The following is an 18,519-nucleotide window of genomic DNA, read 5'->3' on the forward strand; positions in this document are numbered from 1 at the left end:
AACCCACATCCAAGGCTAAAATATTTCAGTAGATGCACATTTTATTAGAGAGAAACTAGTAGCTTTACACAATTACTTCAATTACAGTTCAGTAATACAGTCAGTGCTAAGATCTTACTTGCTATATTCAAGCCATGAACGCATCTATTCTACTCAAGGTCTGCAGGGAAATACGCTAAATATGTATCTAAATACTGTAGAATTAGAACCTGTAGGTATATATACACCACTCCCGTCTTGTGGAGTTTCTGGTTTTCTAACAAAATTGATTGTGACCATTTTGCCTTCCAGTTGGCATCACAGTGACATTTTTTCCTAAATCCTTATGTTACTACTCATAGCTCCATCAAACACTTCACCTAGATTCACTGTGACTAGTGGCTTTCCCCTAATTTAAAACATTACCTCTGTGTATGAAATCTGCCCAAAGATATTAAAAGCACTGCCAAAATAGAAAACCATAATTGTATTAAATGGTTTCTGTAAGTGGTGGCTTGGATTTTATCTCCAAGAACTAAGCACAGAATTGCCAACCTGTTTTGCCACTGTTCCAGTGAATAAAGGACAGCTTTACTCACACCAGTAATTTCAAGAAGCAAAATTATGTAGAAGATAAGTTCTTCTTTCAAAATAATGGCCCTTTGATTTACAGTTATTTAATGGGATAACATATTACACCTGCAAATGTAGGATAACACCCTCTGAGACTAGCAAAACCCACGATAAATACAGACACACCACAGACACAGCTCTGCACCCCAGTAAGGGATCTGCTACCAGTGCATATTGGGGATTACAACCAGAGCAGGGCTTGCACACTCGAAAACTATTCTGGTTTTCCAGCTCTGTCAGAAAGGCATTCTTCCTCCAAACATTGCCTTGGGAATAACCATTTGTTATGTCAGGAGAAAACATCCTCAGATATCTGTGACGGTGGACACCACTCAGAGCAGAATAAAGTGCACAGAAGAGCAGTAACTTGCTGCCTCTCAGATGTTTGTATCCATTCTGCCATTCCTTCATCATTAACAGGGAATGCCTGGGAGGGACCATGCCAAATTTAAGTTCTAGTTCAAGATTCTAGCTTTCCCAAGTATCAAGTTGCAGTGTTCACATCCTGAATTTGAAGGCAGATGGGATTATGCTGAAGTGCAAAGAAAAATAAAACTTGCCAAAATTCACTTGGATTAAAGCCTTGCAGAAAACCTTATGAAGAAAATGTACATTTTCAATTGATAGATCAGAAGAATGCAGCTGCTTGTACAGTATCTGAGTAACTTGTTGCTTCTTTCTTTGCAGCTTTCAAAGGTACAAGAATCTATTACAGTGTCTGTATGTGTGGGTACAAAAGAAGAGCAGAAAAAAGGGACAAGAGAAAGTGGGAGGATGATGTTAAAGGGGAAGGAACATCCACTCCAAGCAGGGAATTTTAAAGGACAATTTTTATTTAATAGCCTTCATTTTTTCAGCTCAGTGTGAAGACATGATCTTGAAGAGCAGCAGAAAGACAAGGTACTGGAGAGAAAGGACGACATGCAGACTAGGGAAGAATAGTGCTGAGATGTGCTACTAATGTTTTAACCAGGCAGTCCCTGAAAATAATTCATTTGTCCACATACTTGTGATTTATCCAGAAGTTGAACACAGAAAATCAGTCCTTTACAGTCCTGCACATGCACAACAAAACCTAGCATTCACTGCAGCTCCCACTGTGCCATTCCATAGCAGGCGTGGCTGCTGGGAGCTGTCCTTCAGTGTCCCACAGCGAGATGAAGGACCCATCCCATGGAGAGGTCCCACATGCTGAGAAATGAGCCGTGGGGATGGTCTGCAGGGGCTGCATTCACCTACCCACACCCAAAGTCACTCATGCACACACTACACTCTCCGGTACCCTGACCAAGGACACCTTGAGGATATCAGTCTTCTCACAAATACTACCTCTTGGGCCATCCCTGTCACTGACAGGGAGTGGTAGCATCACAAAAATAAAAAGACGATGCTGAGCAGTGAAGAGGGGCACACCAAGCTCTTGAGGTTGCCCAGAGCCTTTTTCCTCCTCAGTGCTGATGGGACTCCATGTGCCTCCCTCGGCACATTTTGTGGATACAGGGACCCCGGGGTGACATGGGTGACTCCTTTTTTTCCTTTTCCATGTGTTGACTAAATAACGGCGAGGTTGTGGCAGATGGTGAGGAAATCATCTGAAGGTGAGAGGAAACCGAAAGGGTTAAAGGAAAATCCGTGCCTCTGCCACTTGGTTAATTCCTCAGCAGCCTGATCCTGTCCTGAGATGATTCAGACCAGAGAGACGCACTGCCACAGTCCCCAGGAGAGATCCTAGGGAAAAGGCTCCTATTTCCAGGAGGGTTAAGTACCAGGCCATTGACAAATCACAGTAAACATCTGGATGGAGCACTCCATTTATCAAGCCCTAATCCATGAAGCTATTAATTAATGAATTCAGCATATTCACACTGTTCTGTATATAGGGCTGGCTGATCTTTCTAAATGTTTGGTTTCTAGGTGGTTTACATCTGTATCAACAGATTTTTATTTTTTGGGTGAAGCAATCTACTGTATTCTGCTTTTACTTGTTTAATTGTTTAGAGCAAGCCTTTTGCCTTTTTAAAAAAAAACAAACAACACAGCCATGTTTTCTGATAGTATATAAAAAAAATCCAATAGCTAAAACCCAACCATGTCCCTGCGTTTTATATTGCTTTGCAATTTTAAGCCCAAGTTCCACTGGAAACTTTCCACCATACAGGGATGGAAAAAACATTAAATAGTAATTGATTTTCTTTTCTGTATTTTGTTTTGATTAAAATGAGAATCCCTCTCATTTATCTTCAGAGAGAAAGTAAGCACTGAGTAAATGGTCTGGTTAATTCAAAAGTAATTTGATCTGAACATCCATAATTTACATTGACTGGAAAAGCAGGAAAGATGCTGAGCACTACCAGATATCAAGCTTATTCATTTCAGCAGCCTACTTGCACTATGCTTTACATCTTGTTCATGTAAACTGCTCTATGAACATCTAATTACCCATAGTTTGTAAGGGGGAGACTTACACACCACCATGCCCTCAAAAGTCATCTGTTAAGACTGAATAACACTCCTGCTCCCAGCAAACATGGCTGTGGAGCTAAGTGTGCTGCTTTCCACACAGCTGTGCCAGCCTCATTCCAGAGGAACTGCAGCCTTTGTCACCCATGTGTAGAAATAACATTTGGCCCAGAGGTTTTTCACAAATCCAGCTGTGGGTATTTTCAACCCACCCTCAAAGCTTTGGACTCTATCAGATAGCATGAGCCATCCAAGCTTGCAATTTATAGTTTCCATCCCCTTTTGACTTCCAGTTCTTTGCTGTGGTGTAATCTTTAATCCAGGGACTTGATTTTAGAGGCAAATTCCCATTCAATGCCTTTATTCTCTGTTAAATTCCAGAAGCACATAGCTGTGCTCTCAGGTTTTTTGTCACAACAGAGTTGCCCAGGTGGACAGTTCCAACTGGACAACCCAATTTTAAAACTGGAGAATGAAGACAAGAAAGGGCAATCTGAAGGAGTAACCTGCAGAGCCACTCAGCTATACCAATGCAGTTTTTTCTTCACTGCCAGTGCAAATATTCTCACAAGTGAATTTTGCTTGCATCAATGCTTCTTTAACAGCTGTGTTCCATGCCAATGTCTGTTCCTGTATGGAAAGCATGGTGTTTCTGTGCAAATTCAATCCTCCTTATCAGTCAACTGAAAATACTTCATTTTCATCCTGTGCCATCAAAGTCACACCAACAAAAAGCTCTTACTCATTCAAGATCAGGCCACTCACTCAGGCTGTGAGGAAGAGGGACAGGAATGAATCAAAGGTTTCATGTCTAGAACAAGCGGTGACAGTGGCGTCTGATTTAGGTGATCAATCACTTCAAGCTGTCAGGTGACAGATTTGTACTTCCATGTTTTGTTACCACCTATGTGACCAGTGACACTCCAGAATCCATTGCTTTGTCATACATGGACACAAATTAAGCTGCATAGGCTGCCTTAAAAAAAGGTAAATGGCACGTTTACAAATTAATGTATTTTAAGAGTGGAAAAGCAAGGAGTAATCTCATTCAGATTTTGCACTCATTTCCAATTTTTAAGCAGTCACAAATCAAGGAAAATCAAAATACATGATGTTTATTCTGGTATAAAATTATGAGTGAACTTAGTTACTACATTTTGAAAACATTAAAGTGAGGGGAAACTGAGGTGGAAACCTACTCATGTATAGGAAAAAGAGCATTAGATTGATTTGTGAGCACAGATGATTTAGCATTAGGAAATGCTCTACCACGAAACTAGGGGCTACAGGTACTGATGTTTAAGCAGGAGAGGGTCATAAATGAATCATTAGGTGGACTAGTTTACTTGCACTGAGTCTTCAGCCCCCAGGTGAAACCCTCCACATGAATATGTTAGATACACAGCAGATCCTATTTTCCTGTCTTTCCAAACAAAGGGAGGAATGAAGGACCCACCAAAGGGATTTGCTAGTTAAAATTCTGACAGAAGAAGAACTCCAGTACTTGAAAGTGTCACTATTTATTAATTTATTAGCATGAAAAAATAGTTGACAGGAAGAAAACCAACTAGCACAGATGCAGTGATTCTCATACTCACCAGTGACAACCAGAAGAGAGACTGCTTAAATCAAAGGAAGGAGGTTGATGATGTGACCTTGTGTCAGTGTGAACAAGTCCTTTGTGTCTGTGTGTGAAGGGGAGGAGAGTGAGGAATGGCAGAATATTGTTTTATCTTCCACATGTGTGTGGAGGGGCTGAAGGAAAGGATTTGGGTACAAGCACAGAGCAGCAAGGAACAAGTTGAATTTATTTTTTGCAGCCGCTTGACTCCAGATTGTTGTAGGGCACACAGGTCTTTTGGGGTACATCCATTTGCTAGGTTCAGGCCAGCTCTAGTCCTCTGGACATTCCCAGTGGAGTTGGACTTTCTTATATTTGAGCTGGATTTGGCTTGGCAATGGCAACGCATCATGTCACTAATTCCAACCCTCTCCTTCAACACCTTTGTTTTTCACAAAATACCACTACTCTGTAGTACCAGTTTTAATCAACTGAGCAGTATTCAATCAATATTACCACTTTGTAGTTTAATTAGGATCTTCAAAGTACTACTACATCAAAACTTTAACAATATTTAACAGTCTGCAGATGAATATAAGTGCCAAATTCTAGTTGTAATTGATTTAGGAGCAAAAAAAAAAAGAACCCAGTTGGTGATTTTAAAATCAATGGAGCTATGCAGCTTTGCACTACCCAATGAATTGATTATATACATTTTGTATTAATTCTTATACAGTTAGGTAGTGGAGGTGGTTGCTTATGATGTTGTTAAACTCTTTATATTTGACAATAAGCAAAACTTAAAAATAACAATATTAAAAATAATAACAAATTGGAGAAAAAAGTTATGAGTAAGGAACATGAATCTATTCTTTCTAGTTCAAATATCGCATCTACAAGGAGAAATACCAAATATCTTCATGCATTAAAATCCTCTATTGTTATGAGAGCAAACAGAGGGAAATAAACATTCCAGAAAATGGGAGATGGTGACTCCTAGTGCACTGGTTTCGTATGAGGATGAAAGTGCTAATAATGCCTTCTTTAGCTTCAGGACAGTGAAGACACCTGTCCAGCCAGATAATCTAATGTCCAATTTCCTTGCTGCTTATTCTGATAAGAAGTTAAACCATCAGGACCACCCCAGGCCTAGTAGGAGCTTCCTTAGCAGAACAGGGTGGAATGCAGTCTACATCCTGCAGTCCCTGTGGATTCCTGACCTCTGCTGCTACCTGGACATTGATTTCCAGGCTGGAGGCACATGACCCTGCCTGACCTACAACACCAAGCTGAGATAGTTCTGTAGATGCAAAGAAACCCTCTACAGCCTCAGAAATGAGGCAGGGAGTTGTAGCTGGCTGCTAGACCTTGGACACTGAGTTAAAGATGGAAGGGAAAAAGACCTTATCTTGCAAATGTCCCCAAAGCCTGCAATGGTGGTGGCTACTTGGCTTAGCTTGGCCTCAGCTTAATAAAATGTGCTCCTCAGTTCCTTAATCCCTGAGTTTACATCATTCCTTTCTTCTCCCTGACCTGGGATATTTGAAGGCAAAACATGAGCCTCACACACACTTCCCAGATACATTTTCTTCCTGAAGCCATGTCACAAGCAGCAGAGAACGCTCATGTTCATCAGGCTGTGCTCTCTGTCCTCTGATTTCCTTCAAGTCAGCTTCTCCTGCTTTCCCCTGATGTAGGTCTGGTAGTAGAAGCGTAGGAAGAGAGCCAGGAGGCTGAGGATGTAGAGGAAGACTGCAGTGTTGAAGCCATCAGGGAAGGGGCAGTCCGTGAAGAGGTTGTAGGAAGAATGAGCAGCAATAGCCACAAACTGGCACTGAAAGAGGTGGAAAAAAGAAGCAGCCAGATTAAGGAGCCTACATGAGATACACCTCAGCTGGCCATTGAGACCATCACAGCTATCACATCTTCCTAGCAGTGTCCTCAACACACAGGATCACTTGATTGCCTCTCCTGACATTCCTGGGAACCTTCCTGTCAAGTTTAGCAGTGTTTTCCCACCAGGAAAGATGTCCATAAAACCTGGAGGTTTAACCAACCCAGCCTCTCCTGCCCTTGACCCATTTCTCTGCCATAGTGCAGTAACTGAGATGCTGGAATATGGAAACTCAAGGTGGGAGATTCCTCTTCTCCAGTGGTAATAAGGTTATTATACCCATAATTATTTTGATTTGTATTTTAACTTGCAGAGAGGAACTACAGATACTACCTTTATTAATTTAAACATTCAACATTAATTTTTTTTTTTATTTTACTAAGTCACCTGTCTCAACACCCTGAAGCAATGAGTTCTACCTAACAAAGAACTATTAAATATTTTTTTCCTGTGCTATAGTTTGCATTACAAATACTTTTTTATTTCATGCAATGTTGTCTTTTTCTGCTTTGCCATGCAGGCTAAGTGAGAATTCTGGAGCAGCCTTCATTGCACCACTGTTTTACACATATCCTCTTCCTCTTGTAATTGCATACTTTTGGTTTGCAAAGCGTCTCTTTGAGTGGAAAAATCTCTCCTATAATCATTGTCCCTCTCTGGACCATTGCATTTATGCTGTATCTTTGAAAAAACACAAGGTTTTCCAGATTTGTAACTTCATCAGAGATGAAGGGAAGAAAACCCAAAGGGATTTTCTACAGAAAGAGTAAGATTCACATATTTCTCTTTAACTTGCCTGTTTGCCTGCAGTTAGAGACCCCCTTCCTTTCTGAAGGAACTGAATCAAGACTCCCCCATCTGCTGCCCTACTAAGAATCCAAAGCTTCCCTGAATCAATTCCCCCACCTCTCCACATCAAGCTCTGTTTTCAGTGCTCCATATACAACATAAAAAGGAGGAATCCAATTGTTAATTTTTCTCTTCCCTCCCCATTACAAAGCTGTGGATAATCAGTTTGAGATGGTCACTGAAGGCCTCTGATAGTCTTGTGAAAGCAGCATTTGGAGCAGGTCACCCATGGCTTCACCTCTCAGAGTGGCACATGAAGGCACCTGGGGATGTGCTGCCCTCCATGGGCAGCAATCAGATGGAGCCAGTGAGGTGACAGACAGCAGGGGCCATCACACCTGAGCTGTGGGAGGGTAGGGGTGAACACCTGGAGCTAATTACCAGCTGCAGGATGGTCAGGTAACGCTTCCACCACAGGTGCCGGTGCATCCGCGGCCCCAGGCTGGCCAGGGCATAGTAGCCATACATGAAGATGTGGACAAAGGAGTTCAGCATCCCGACAAAGAAGGCTGAGGAGTGAAGAAATGAGGGTGAACAAGGCACATGACCCATTCCAGGCTAACCCTGTGAAGGGCTCACAGCCACTCTGATGATGCTTCCAAAATACACCACACCCACCTCTGTGCATGAACATTCCACCTGGGATCTCATACCTCCCATGCAAAACCAGGACACTGTGGAAGCACGTCAGCTTCTCCCTTCCTTCAGCATCCAGAATCATTGGATGGGTTGGGTCGGAAGGGACCTTAAAGGTTGTCAGCTACAACCCCCAGGGCACATCTCCCACTAGTGCTGCCCCAAAGCTCCATCTCACCTGGCCTTGAACACTGCCAGGGTTAGGGCATCCATGATATACCCATCCCATATCAAGTGTTCAGAGACAGTTAAGGGCTTCAAAGACAGAGGAGAGACTTTGATCGTCTGACCTAAGCATTTCACACCATTCTAGTGTCAAGGCCGTGTAGCCAAAATTATTTCCCAAAAGAAGGATGCCCCAGCATCTTGTATAGGGCCTACCTAGAGTGGCTTAGTACCCAGATACTTCTCTTCCAGTTGAGCAAAAAGGGGCAGCGTTTTGGATACAGCCCAGAAATGGGCACAGCCAGAGCAGGAAACAGAGCCAGAACCTGGGCTGAGTGGGGAGTGAGGGAGCACTGCTCTGGGAGGAGATATACATACACCTTCTGTGGGATGTTATTTTTTTCTGTTTGGAGCCACTCTGATGCCACACTCTTATTCTGGGCGAGGCAGTGAACATGGCAGCCTAAATAGCCCCAAGAGCTGAGCAGATGGGATCATCTGAAATGCACGTTTTTCTCACCTTTGGAAGTAGGTGAGCTTCCTATCTGCCAGTCAGCCCATCTGCACTGTTAATGCTAGCCTCCACGGCCCCAAAAAGCCATGAGAAACACAAGGTTTTCTTGCGGAGCATTTCTTACAAGCATACCTTGTCCTCCAGGCACGTATTTGACCCCTGACCACCAGTTGAAGAGCATAGAGCTATGATGGTACACGTGCAGAAAAGTCACCTGCTCTTGTTTCTTGCGCAGAATTAAGAAAACCTGAAAGAAGCCAGGAAAAGGAAAATCTTGAGTCAACGTGTTTAGACAAAAATTTCACAGTAATAAGTTATAAAAATACCTAATGATGAGTCTGAATCTCCTAGACCCATTTCCTCTGCTGTTGACAAAAACTGGTGAAATGCAATGGAACTTATAGGGGGAGCTAGAAGACAGAATTTCTTCCATAAAGCCCCAAATATTTTTATGTCTGGATTCAAGGCCCAAGGTCCAAAGAGTACGCATCTTCTGAGACGATGACTGAGCTTCCATACAATTCACAGCTGCTTGGAACTGCTCCTGTTCAGGACATAGGTTCTATATTTACTGCTACCAGACAATAACCCACAGAAAATACATTCTCTTGAATGGCCAAACCCTTCTGGAATTTGTATTAGTAAAGAGAATGGTTTTGCCAGATGAATGCGTGTCACGTCACTACATTTCACCATGCACATTGATACACACACACGACAAAAAGTGAATCTGCTTTTCAGGCACTCAGGACTGGCAAAAACCTGCTTTTGTTGCTGATGCAAACAGAGAGGGGCTTGACCAAAACCCTGGCAATAGGCCTAGGAACCTATTGAATGTTTATTCACATTTCATTGGGTTGTCAACTTACACCCCAGAGAGCTGTGAAATTTCAGGCTAGGACACAGCTGTCTTCTGCTGGCCAAGCAGAGGCCTTGTCCAGTCACTTCATTCATTTACAGTGCAGAAGGATACCTGAAGACAAGCTGTAAAGAGGTGGACTTTCAATTCCCCCAGGACACAAACCTTTAGTGCAGAGCTCTGGGAAAATCCATGGCAGCAGAGATGCCAGGACTTGTCCAGCTCCTTTTCTGCCCCACTGTTAGTCAGCCAGCCAGGCAATAGCAGAACCTGTGTAGCACCAGCAGTTAAAATTTTGGGGACCCACCTGGCAGCAGCCAGGGGGATAAAGCCTCTCCCCTAGCATTGTGCCCAGCCTCAGGAAGGGTGCTGGGGAGGGAATGTGTGCAGCCAAGGGATGGAGACAAGCAGCGAATCAATACAGGATCAACCCAGGACATCAGCTCTGGCATGCTTCCCCTTTCTGCCAAAGAAGTATCTGTATCCAGCCCCGGTCCCGCTGAGGAGCTGAGCCCTCCTTACCGTATCCAGCAGCTCGATGACTTTGGAGAAGAAGAACCACCAACACACTCTTGCCATCTGCTGGGCAGCACAAGGCACGGCGGTTAGAGCTTTACCCAAAATCAACACATTTTCAACCACGCTGTATCCCTGCCCACCCGGGGTCTGCAGCAAGGGGGGAAAATTAAGGGTTTCCTTTTTTTTTTTTTTGGTCACATGGCAAGACTCTGAAAACCCGAAAAGATAATATGATGCCTGCATCTCTTCCAAGCAAGGCATCGTAATTCCAAATTCAAAGAGAAAAAACTCATGCAGCTTTTTTGGAAAGCTGACACTGGTGGGACCTAAACCCTTGTGATGACCAAGGAATAGTTTTAGCTAAACCCCTCTGCTAAAAGAAGGGTTGCGTGAGATTTCTGCCACACAAGGCAGAGGACATAAAAATCAGTTTTCTTGTTGGAAGAGATTACCCAGAATCCTTATAATTCATGTGAAGAATCACACTTATTTCAATAATCAATATACAAAATTGATACTTCACCTGGTAAGATCACCCTCTCTGAAGTGGTCAAAGAAAAAACTTAGATGGCTGGGTTGACTGAGATGATTAATTTTAGAGAGCTAAAACAAAGTGCAACAACTGTTGAAGGAGAAAATTTAGTGGAATAGATTTACAGATTTACAACAAACTGGAGTCAAACCCTTCCTAGCCATGCAAATTGCTATTTGCAAAAGAATCTGTCAGCCACAGGAGGGCAGGGCCTAAAGCAAGCTTTCTCCAGAACTGTACCCTCATTCCTAGCTCACTCCGGCTGTAATCCACTGGCTGGCACAGGTAGCTGTAGTTGGCCAAGACTGAAGTGACCAGAAACTGAAACAGATAAAAAACAAATAGAAATCAATATTTTGTTCAATGCCATGTGTTCCAAAAAAGATGGGCATATTAATGCTAAGGTAGTAGTGTCTCAGTCTTATAGTTGCTGTCAGAAAATCCATGGACAAATAGTAAAAACCTAAAACAAAGTACTTCACATCCTGGTTGAAATCTCAAAAAAAAACAAATTTGGACTGGGAAGGCTTGTAAATCTTTGTGTAATCACTGGAGGGCTCAAAACTACTTCAGCAGGAATACTGAATTCTTGGCTTCTGAGTCTTTCTGAGAGACTCTGTTCTCCTTTGCAAAAATCCCAAGCTGTTCTGTTTTGTTCTGTATTTGCCTGTTCATTGTAAAGCCAAAAACTGGACCAAGTAACCAGTACAACTGAACAATCAAGCACAGAAAAGCAATTTGCACATCTGTCCTCAGATGGAGCAGCATTTGTTAAAAAAAAACCCAAAAGCAATTTGTGTTAATGTGACACTTGTGATACAAATTAAAAGGGCATATTTGTAGGCATGAAAATGTTTTTGAAACCTATTTGGCCACGTTCCCTCAAAGAGTTTTCAGTGGCCTACATAAACTAGGGGGAACAGGCTTGTGGAAAGGCTTATGCATTAAGAACAAACAGGAAAAAAGGTTCTTAATACTCTCAGCAGCAGGAAGACAGAGAGTGTTTGGCACTCCAGGAGAAAACTGCCAACTTTGGAAAATCATAGAATGTTAAGGGGTTGGAAAGGACCTCAAAGATCACCCAGTCCCAACCTCCTGCCTTGGGCAGCGACACCTTCCACTAGTTCAGTGGTTCTCATCTTCAGAGACGATCCATCATCAGCCAGACTCGAGGTGAAATTAGGCAGTTCTACATCCTCCACACTCCTTGCCAAATAGGGAATTCTCAACTTGCAATTCATTCATTCAGGATGAATGAAATCCTATGTTAATTTAGTGAATGGAAAGAGGATTGAGAAATGGGAGGAAATCAAGCAGAGCAGGACAATGCTGCTCCTCTTGTGGTAAAACATGGACATGTCCAAGCCAGCTCCTACTCCCTTCAGCAGAATCCATCAGCAAAAGCTGTTCAAACCCTGGAATCTGGAGGCTCTGGAATTCAAACCCTTGTCAGGTGCTTACCTAGGAGCCAATCCTGCCTCCTCACCTCGTAGAACATGTAGCTGGATAATGCCACCATGGCCAGGTTGTAGATGAGTAGTGGAGCCCTCAGCTCCAGCCGCCACTGCTGCCGCATGCAGGACGGTCCCAGTGCCACCATGAAGAGGTAGGAGATGAAGACCAGGGTCACTGGAAGTGGGGAGTAGACCAGTGGCCACGGGTCTGTCCTTGGATCTGAGAAGCAAAACACACAGCCACAGCTGGCACCTCCACACATCGCAGTGTGGATATATTTAATTGTAGTTCATTACTTCCCTTTGGTGCACTCGCTGCAGAAAGAAAATTGGTGTCTTTGTGTCTTTGCAAAGCTGCCCCTCAGTCCTTCTTCTCTGACTCTGCCAAAAGGCTTTAGTATAAAGGGTTTAGCCCAATTTTTGGGTATGGATTGCAGTACTGGAAGGCAGATCTTTCCTGGGATGAGCTGGAGCCCTCCCTGGGTGAAAGGAGCGATCCCAGACTGTGTGGGGAGGCTCAGGAGCAGCCAAAGCAACAGTGGCTCCTCAGGAGTGTAAATCATTACAGCTAAATTATAAAAGTGTTTCAATCACTTCCTTACAATCCTCAGGATATCTGAAATTCTCCACTCCTTCATTTTTATATCTGCTCATACAGTGGGCTCTCTTAAGCATGAATTCGCTGGGAAATGCCAATACACTTATCCCTGCTGAAACAGCTCATTGGTTCTACAGCAAAGGAAAACTCAAGAGATTTTCTGTCATGCCACTTCCTCCTAATCCTGCTATCACCTGGGATATGTTATATCAGCAAAAACATCCCAGCTTCTATTCATGCTTTCCTTTCCTGTGTGATCACTGCTCTGTTGAACTCCTTCATTTTTTTATAAATGCCATACCAGTCTGGACAACTCTGTTAACACCCCTCCCTTCTAAACCTTCCAGTTTTTTATGATGGCCATTATGGGCTGTGTCAGGAGCTCTTTGGTAGTCCATTTCTAGATTTAGCAGTTCATCACAAGTCCTGAATCCCAATTTACACTCTCTTGTGAAATTCAAGTCCTGAAACCTTTACTGAGCATTATGTAAAGTCTGAGCATTATGCCTCACGTCCTCCTCCTGCAAGCCTTCTGTTCTACCTTCATGGCATTTTGTGGCTTTTCTTTACATCCAGAGATACATCAGAGGCCTTTGGGACCAAACTGAGCCTTTAACTACTGAAAATCTGATGCCTCCTCATTACAAGCTGTCAAATTTCAAGCACTGAGGAGTGGTTACTGCCAATATTTCTTTTGATGACAGGTTTTCCTGACATCACAAAGAGTTTAAACCCCAAAGTATTAACTTTTTGGCCAACTAAACTTTTCCATGACCCATGAATATGCATTTAAAAAAATCACTTCCTTTAGTACTCCAGACTCAACAGGCAATCCCAAACATTTATTGCTTCTCATCTTGTCAGAGCCTACTGGGAAATTCCCTGTCCTTTCATTCCTTACTGTGATCCAACTGAAGGGTAAATGAGATGTGGTCCAACTTCAGGGAAGTTTGTGATCATGGAGAAGGAAAAGTGAAAATCTGCTTAGTGAATAAAATGTGGACTAGCGTAAGGATTGCATTCCTTCTGGGTCTGGTTTTCATGATAATGCTGTTTATGCAGAAATTCCCATTTTAGACAGCATCTCTACCTACCTCCACTTTCAAGAATCCAGTTGTAGAATTCCTGAGCTTTCTGCCAAGTTGAAGCCATCCCAAGTTCTGGAAAGAAATTAACTTGACTGAGTCAGGAATGAGGAGGCTCTTTAGACAAAGGCTCAGAACTACAGCTAATGAAAGGATAATTGTTTTCTAAAAATTTAACTTTTAGACTAGGATTAAAGTCCCCTTTAGAAAAGGAAGAAAGAGAACCCCCTCCCACCATAACTATTAGCTACTTAACTTCCAGATTTTATTTATGTATAAATTTAAATAACCTATTATTTAATTTCCAGATTTCGATATTTCATGGAGTTTTCACTTCTAAAAAATGCTCTGAGCAGCTGCATGTGTTCTGCCAGATCCAGGAGGGAACTGCTGGTATCACTGAAAAATCAGTCACGTGGCAATTTTTCCTAAAGCAGTGTAGGCACAACATTCATGTGAGGACACACACCAAGTGTTATAACTGCATCTTTTGGCAGGTAGTATTAGATATTCCAGTTCTGGAAGGCAGCTAGTGATTCACTTGGCACTGCTGCAGCTCTAGAGGTGTTTACAGAGCTGGTTGTTTGGTTTTCTGAGGCCCCAGTTTAGATATTAATTTTGTTTTATCTTGTATAGATTCTGTAATATAGTATATCAAATAGAATATTCATACATACTATGATGATCCTCCTCTTCCCTTCTTTCCTTTAGCAGGGAGATGTTTTCAAAGGCACTTGAAAGTTCTCCTAGAAAACACTTTTCTGCAGTTAGTTTCAACAGCTTGAACTACCTGATCCAGTTCTCTCCATTAGCAAATACACAGGACCAGCTTCCTCTCCTGCTGGCATTGAGAAAAGCACATTTTCTCCTTTGACCCCCCTCCTCACAGGCTGTGACACCCATGCCCAACATCGGTGACAGACACCCCCAAATTTCTCTTTTGCAGTTAATCCTTGCAGTCAACCTCATTTTTGGGGTGTTCCTCTGACACAAAGCCGGAGACCCTGGGAGGTGTCATACCCATCCTGACCCGGAGCCACATGCCCTTGTAATCCGGATGGACTCTGCCAGCACCCAGATTAGTCGGCGATTATCAGCGGGATCAGAGTCAATCCCGCAGGGATTCCACACAGTTACAAGTCCCCCAAAAATCCACACGTGCTCCAGCTCACTCCATTTCCCTTCCTTCCCCCCAAAACCATCGGGAAAAGGCAGGAAGGAGGAACAGACTCACCGCAGCAGCGCAGCCGTCTCCGAGCATCCCTTTCTCCAGGATTGTCCCCAGCCGGTCGCGGTGCAGGTGGAGCCAGCAAGACAAGGAAATGCAGGCTGCGCTCAGCCTTCCTCTCCACAAGGGAGGTGAGTGCATCCCCTGCAAGGTCTCCCACAGCTGTGGTGGATCTCCAGGCCTTCTTTTTCAGTCTCCCAGCGGCAGCCACCAAAACCCCACCGCAAGTTGCAGGCACCGTGGGGTTGTCACTTTGCCAGAATAAGCGGTTACATCACATACTCCTCCCCCCCTCCCTTGCCTCTCCCCACACAGTTTATCAGATTAGGGGACTGGAAAGGAATACAGAAGATTCCTGGGATTCCACAGGAGTGAACCACTGACCTTGAGTGCCACACTCAGAGAGCCCGGCCCGGCCAAGTGGGAATCGGGCCAGTATTTCTTCTGCAGGTTTCTTCAGGATGCCATGACAGCTTTGCAGACAGTATAAGACAGGGGATCATGGCTGGAAAGCAGTCTGTTTGGGGCACTCCTTCAGACCAGCACAAGGGGCTGACAGCAAGCCTTTTCTGTGCTCAAAATAGGCCCAGACCACCAAATGACGGGGCAGAGACCAGTGGGAGCACTCACTCACACTCACTCACTCACTCACTCATGGCAGGGAAAACTTAGCTGGAGTCATCGCCTCATATCCAGCCTGTGTCCCTGGGGGAGTCACTGTTTTTAATGACAGGAGAATATTTGGAGGGGTGTGACAGAGATACCAAGTGATCTCCAGCAACTGCATCAAGGGAAAATGCAGAGAGCTGCAGTGATTCAGTCCCATGTGGCAGGACCAGTACAGAACCAGGACCCTGGACCCCCACCCTCCAAGAAACAGCCCAAAGTCAAGTGATAGGGTTCAGCTTGGTCACCTGGGGCCACCTGGGGTGTGGATACATCCACTTTTCCCAGTGGGCACAGATTATTAGCAAACTCCAAATAAACTAGAGGGTAGCACCATTTCTCATACCACTGCATTGTGTCTGTCACCAGATCCATGACAAACCTTTCTGAAGGGCAAAGCACCAAAGATTAGGTTTTCAAAGCAGCTTTAGGAATTAGGCAGATCATGTGCTGGAAGTTTTTCATTGAAAGACATCATGTGCTGATGCTGCTGGACAGCTACTGCATTTCTATGATTTATGGAAACCATGGAAAAATTTAAACAGATATTTTTGGGAAAGGTGATTTAGGATGAAGGTTTTGAATTTGGGGGGTGAGGGGGTTAGAAGGGCAATCCAGTCTGGAAGAGGGTTTGACTGACCTTTGGTAGCATACTGGGTTTTTGCTGACCCAGGGTCAGAGAGACAATTATTGTGGACTATACAATTATAATAAACTTCACAATCATAGTGAACTTTACACATTTTTTTTGTTTTGTTTTGTTTGGGTTTTTTGTTGGTTTTTTTTTTTTTTTTCTTGCAGAGCTTTCTATAAAGAACTTTCTTTGAAGTTTTCTAATTGCTCATGAACCAGTATGTTTCATTTCTATATTTTTGGTGCCCCAGTCCTAAAAAGGGTTCCGTGATTTATCTGTGTGAACCAATGGAAGTGATAAATCAGACCAGTCCTTTCTATCTATCACATGTAGATGGGACTATATTTTATTATATCCATCTGGTAGTTTAAATAATGTTTGTTGAGTTATTTATATTGATGTATAAGACTCAGAATGACAAACACATAACTTTTCCATAAAATGTTTTTTACCCTAGTGAAAAAATAATCACCAGAAGTGAATTTTCACAAATTTAATTTTGGGGAAACTATTTCATTGTTCACATAAACTGGATTTTTTGCTTTATACCATGAAACTTATTTTATTTTTTTAAAACCTTCCCTCTTCCTGAAGTATTTCCAGTGGTACTGTTGCAGATGTTCACTGGCATGGCTGGTAGATGGAGAGATGTCCTCAGCAACATCGTACTTTTACACTGCAGGAATGGATGTCCTTTGATGAATGTCAGCACAGCTGTGAGGGCAGCTCTGCAGGGACTGCACACAAAAGCTTCAGGGCTTTCACTTTCAGCAAGAACTCAGTAGAAAAATAACCCCTGACATTGCTGCTTCACTGAAATAGTATTAGGGGGAGCTCTTAGTGCCAGAATGAATTGGGTTTTTCATTCAGTGACTTGGCAAGAAAAAAGGGGATTGCAGGGACATAAGTGACAGGCACAGTAATAAGGAACTCAGTTATGTAGAATGTGTGATGGCTCAGACAACTCCATCAGAGATTAAAAAATATATTAACCAGTGAAAACCCTGGCTATCTCCAGCATAGTTTAGAGGTGATTGCCACAAAATCATTATCAATAGCAAGTACCAGCAGTAAAACAATCCTGAGGGCTTCTAGACTGTGCAGCGTTTGCCCTTTGGTCCTGTGATTGCTGTTGCTTCCAACCACAGCTGTACTAAAAGCACAAATTACCAAAGGAGAACTGTTCTAATGCTTGAGAAAGGCAAGAAGCAGGGGGCCACTCTCATCTGGATACACGGGCTACGTCATGGTGCTGCTGTGAACCCCACAGCAGAGACTTGGCACATTACAGAACCACAGAATGGTTTGGGTTGGAAGAGACTTAAAGATCAACCAGTTCCACCCCCTGCTATGGGCATGGACACTTTCCACTAGCCCAACTTGCTCAGAGCCTCATCCAGCCTGGCCTTGGGCACTTCCAGGGATGGGACAGCCACAGCTGCTCTGGCCAACCTGTGCCAGGCTCTCACTATCCTCACAGGGAAGCATTTCTTTCCAATATCCAATCTAAACCTGCTCTCTGACACTGTGAAGCCATTGTCCCTTGTCCTGTCACTCTGGGCCCCTGTCTAGAGTCTCTCTCCATCTTCCCTGTAGGCTCCCTTCAGGGACAAAAAGGATGAGCCAAAGCCTTCTCTTCTCCAGGTAGAAGAAGAGGATCTTTAAGGTCCCTTCCATCCCAAAACCATTCTGTGATTCTCTGATCCCTTCTGCAGCAGAACACACCTTCAAGTGATATCACCAATCTGCTCAAATCAACAAAACACCAAATAAAAGCAGCAGGAATTTCAAGCTGGGTCAAAGAATATCTAACCACTTAAGGCACCACAACCTTAGCTACCGGCACACACTTAAAGATTTTATATGGCCAGATACCTTCTCAAAACTTGCACATACTTGGCCCTTGGAACTCCTGAATGGCATCAAATTAACTTCCTATGCAATTCAAGTGGATCAAACTGCTCAAGTGTTTGATGCATGCAGATATTCAGATGTAGTGTTTTATATGCAGATAATAAAAAATACTGGTAACTTATGTATGGAACTGGGTTTATTGAGAGGTAAATATCAGAGCTGAGGATGCCACAGAACAGGAAGGAAGGTGACAAACTCACAGATCTCTTACTCAGCTCATATCTACATCTGCACTCTTGCTAAACAAGCTGCTTATGGGATAACGCATTTACAAGTCAGGAGAAGTTCAAGCATCGTATTGTTAACTCTTTCAACAAATGAAGCACTACCTTGGTCCTT

The 18,519-nt window shown here is 43.3% G+C and overlaps 1 protein-coding gene across 3 annotated transcripts in view; it reads right to left on the reverse strand.

Annotated features, from left to right (window-relative positions):
- Positions 1–4,576: 4,576 nt before the first annotated feature.
- LOC120507682 (elongation of very long chain fatty acids protein 4-like) overlaps positions 4,577–18,519 on the reverse strand; it is a 32,322-nt gene continuing 18,379 nt past the window's right edge. The window contains exons 2-10 of one of the 3 annotated variants that reach the window (XM_039720628.1): positions 14,973–17,003; positions 14,416–14,484; positions 13,748–13,813; positions 12,088–12,275; positions 10,842–10,922; positions 10,073–10,132; positions 8,824–8,938; positions 7,758–7,885; positions 4,577–6,467 (exon numbers count right to left, since the gene is read on the reverse strand). In XM_039720628.1, coding sequence (XP_039576562.1) covers positions 6,297–6,467; positions 7,758–7,885; positions 8,824–8,938; positions 10,073–10,132; positions 10,842–10,922; positions 12,088–12,275; positions 13,748–13,805 — 801 coding nt within the window. In that variant the 5' untranslated portion in view covers positions 13,806–13,813; positions 14,416–14,484; positions 14,973–17,003 and the 3' untranslated portion in view covers positions 4,577–6,296. Of the gene's footprint in view, positions 6,468–7,757; positions 7,886–8,823; positions 8,939–10,072; positions 10,923–12,062; positions 12,276–13,747; positions 13,814–14,415; positions 14,485–14,972; positions 17,004–18,519 lie in introns of those variants that run through there. The other 2 variants (XM_039720637.1, XM_039720646.1) reach the window with 2 other exon arrangements.

This window comes from Passer montanus, unplaced genomic scaffold, assembly GCF_014805655.1.
Source record: "Passer montanus isolate IOZ18808 unplaced genomic scaffold, ASM1480565v1 scaffold106, whole genome shotgun sequence".
Classification (NCBI taxonomy): Eukaryota; Metazoa; Chordata; class Aves; order Passeriformes; family Passeridae; genus Passer; species Passer montanus.